This window comes from Plectropomus leopardus, unplaced genomic scaffold (genome assembly GCF_008729295.1).
Source record: "Plectropomus leopardus isolate mb unplaced genomic scaffold, YSFRI_Pleo_2.0 unplaced_scaffold10447, whole genome shotgun sequence".
In the NCBI taxonomy this organism is placed as follows: Eukaryota; Metazoa; Chordata; class Actinopteri; order Perciformes; family Serranidae; genus Plectropomus; species Plectropomus leopardus.
In genome coordinates, this window is record NW_024611004.1 from 1 (window position 1) to 3485 (window position 3485).

Sequence of the window (3485 nt, forward strand, 5' to 3'; positions counted from 1 at the left end):
GTTGTTTTAAATATCTATCCTTCCACATTAATCTATAATGCATGTTCCTGTCACGGCTCTTTCTTTACTTCCTCCTTCCTTCCTGTGGACTCTGTCTCCTCCTGTCTCATCCTGTCCTCTGTGCTCCTCCAGAGAGCGTCTGCGGACACACAGTATTGAGTCGTCGGGGAAGCTCAAGATCTCGCCTGAGCAGCATTGTGACTTCACGGCAGAGGATCTGAGAGACCTCGGGGAGATTGGTCGCGGGGCGTATGGCTCCGTCAACAAGATGGTCCACAAACCAACAGGCCAGATCATGGCCGTCAAGGTGCTGACAGACTCCTCACCACACCTGACTTTACCTCATCCACAACAATAATGAATCCATAATTTCATTAATCCAAGACTCTTGTTATCATACTGTGCCATTCCACTAATCACCAACAGATGATCTTTAAAGTATGAATAAATCTGAAGTGTTAAAGTGTTTTTTGGGTCTCTCAGAGGATTCGCTCCACCGTGGATGAGAAGGAGCAGAAGCAGCTGCTGATGGATCTCGACGTGGTGATGAGGAGTAGTGACTGTCCCTACATCGTTCAGTTCTACGGCGCTCTCTTCAGAGAGGTCTGACCAAAACTCATTGACCTCAAACGCACCACGTCATGCTCCTGTCTCGTCTATCGCCCTTTTTATAGACAGATCGCACTATAGGGTCACTAATACTGTCATCACGTGCTCCTCGGAAATACACTATTTAGGTGTTATGAGCACATGAACAGCCCTCAAAAGTTGTAATTACGAGTAGGAAATTTGAATGATACCGGAGTTGCGGAGTTGTGACGTTTGTATAAAGTTTCAGGGCGTACATTTTTGGTAGCTGTTCTTTGTCTTTGAATTAGCTGCTAACTGCTGCTAGCTGCTTTTTAAGGCCATGTTTAGACAAAAATGACCCTAATAAAACCAAAAACGTCCATTATTTGCATTTTTAAAAAAATCTGCGTTCATATGATAACATTGTGAGAACGATCCTTGTGTACAAAAATCAGAAAAAATACCAATAACTCAGTAGTATGCATGCCAGGCCAGTAACTGGCAGTGTAACTTTGTAATGACACATCATAGAGGAACATCAGGCGTATGAACAAAGTGCGACTGTGACGTCGCTGTTCTCACTGTTCTGACAGTTTACACGGTGACAGAAGGGGTTGCGTTTTCAAAAGATTACACTCTGGAACTTGGTTTCAAAAGTTTGCGTTTTCAGGGCTCCAAAACGCCGTTTTCGCCTGACATCACCACTTTGAACAGGCAGTGTAAATGGGCTGATGTCTACAAAGTGCAGCAGGAATGAGTCCTAAAACACAGAAAGGAGTTAGCATTTCAGCACTCCCGTTTCCTCATCTCAAAGTCAGGTAGCTTTTTGAATGGGTTTTTGGTCAGATGACTGTAATGAGGTCTGTGGTTATCACAGGCTTGAGAGATTCCTCAGTAAATACTCTATATACCACTATATACTACTACTATCATATACTTGTGGAAAATAATTAATTTTTGTCAAGGGAACCAAGACAATGTTAACATCCATGTTGGCTTACAAAAAACAAAAGAACAAAAAAAATACCCATCATCCCTGCAGTACTCTTTGTTTACTTTGTAGCAGCACTTGCATGGAATCAAATATTTTTTGATAATCAGTGACACATTGAATTTGATGGAGCTTCTTACTGACCTCTGACTCTCTGTTTCAGGGGGACTGTTGGATTTGTATGGAACTTATGGCTACCTCATTAGACAAATTCTACAAATATGTATATTGTGCATTAGATTACGTCATTCCAGAGGAAATATTAGGCAAAATAACATTAGCGGTAAGTAGATTATTCACTTTTTTCGTACTTATTTTGATTTCACACCATGTGTATCAGGGAAACAGAACTGATGTGTTTTAATGTTGTCTTCAACAGACCGTTAAAGCACTGAACCACTTAAAAGAAAACTTGAAAATAATTCACAGAGGTAAGTCTTACCCTTTTAATCAGGGTTCCCACACATTTTTACAAATTAATTTTTAAAACCTTTCCAGAACTTTTCCTTAATATTTCACCCCATTCCCATGACTTTATTTAAGTAGTTTAAAATGGGTTGGCCTAGAAACATGCACATCTACATTTTAACACAACATATTTTGAATCATATTAGACATGTTTTTAGTATTTTATGAATATAAATGAAACAACAGCCAAAATGATGTCTCTGTAAAACTTTTCCAAAATATTCTATTAATTCCAAACCATCTCCAGGTCTGGAAATCATTTTTTTACTTTCCTAACTTTTCCTGAAATTTCATGACTGCGGGAACCCTGTATATTGTTTGCAAAATGTAATTAATTACAACTCAGAAGATTTTTGGAAAATTTCGTACAGGTCATATTATTCAATTGAAAGATATTTACTGTCAGCACAAAGTATTGGCTGTTGACAAATCCAAACATGTCTGTTGGTAATAACATTCAGATCCTTGGATCAATTCTATCAATGTAACTCTGCTTAAAAACCATTTCATTCTGTCATTTTAGACATCAAACCTTCCAACATTCTCATGGACCGAAAGGGTAATATCAAGCTGTGTGATTTTGGCATCAGCGGTCAGCTGGTGGACTCCATAGCCAAGACCAGAGACGCGGGCTGCAGGCCCTACATGGCGGTAAGTGTAACCAGTACAGCCTCATTCCCACTTCAAAAAAAATCTGCTACCACCCCCTAACATCTGGCTTATTAATGCAATGACAATGCGTACAATTAGCATTCACACCTGGGCCACATGACTCCTCAGTAGACTCAGGTTTTTATCACCTCCTGTTCCAATCGGCATTGATGGAAACACAACACCCGGGTGAATGGGCTAATTTCAGCTCCCTAACCAGTGAGATACAATGACCCGCTGTCACTAGTTACCATCCGTCACCTCCTAAAGCAGCGCTAAAACAATGATCCAAATACATCTGCACTGAATCTTAAAGACTTCACTTAAGGTTTTCACAGACTTCTGTTCCTGTTGCTGTCTACCTGTTCTCCTGTCTGTCTGACACATTAACATACACAATATTTAACAGACCAATACTGAACAGATTTGCCCATGTTTGAAAAACCTGTGCTGATCTTGGTGGAAAGGGGCATATGTGTCAACAAAGTACAGTATGGAAAAAAGGGATGTTACAGACACCTGTAACAGCTGGACCAGACTCAGGAAACTTTAGGAATGATGGGAGCCAAAAGGCTAGATGACCATAGAGAACAGAAACACAGGACTCAAATATAGATATTCTTTGCATATATTGAATGTTTGGAAATAAAAGGTTGAACTCCTAAGGTAAGTTCAATAGATAAGCTTAAATTATCATATAAATGTATTCGCAGATTTAATCAGGAAATAAACAACAAAAAAAACTGCGCACATAAAAAAAAGTATATATATATGTATATATATATATATATATATAAGCACCAAG

At 39.3% G+C, this 3485-nt stretch overlaps 1 protein-coding gene across 1 annotated transcript; it reads left to right on the forward strand.

Annotated features, from left to right (window-relative positions):
* Positions 1 to 131: 131 nt before the first annotated feature.
* On the forward strand, positions 132 to 2926 carry LOC121963212 (dual specificity mitogen-activated protein kinase kinase 4-like). Its single transcript, XM_042513533.1, has 5 exons — positions 132 to 307; positions 484 to 603; positions 1725 to 1844; positions 1941 to 1992; positions 2553 to 2926. Exons 1-5 carry the CDS (start codon positions 269 to 271, stop codon positions 2738 to 2740), a joined length of 519 nt encoding a protein of 172 aa, XP_042369467.1. The 5' UTR covers positions 132 to 268; the 3' UTR covers positions 2741 to 2926.
* The last annotated feature ends 559 nt before the right edge of the window (positions 2927 to 3485 follow it).

Bases quoted from the DNA above. Each gene is read 5' to 3' on its own strand.
- LOC121963212 (XM_042513533.1), top strand. From the start codon at position 269: ATGGTCCACAAACCAACAGGCCAGATCATGGCCGTCAAG. The intron at 604-1,724 runs GTCTGACCAAAA...TCTCTGTTTCAG, and splicing joins ACGGCGCTCTCTTCAGAGAG to GGGGACTGTTGGATTTGTAT. The intron at 1,845-1,940 runs GTAAGTAGATTA...TGTCTTCAACAG, and splicing joins TAGGCAAAATAACATTAGCG to ACCGTTAAAGCACTGAACCA.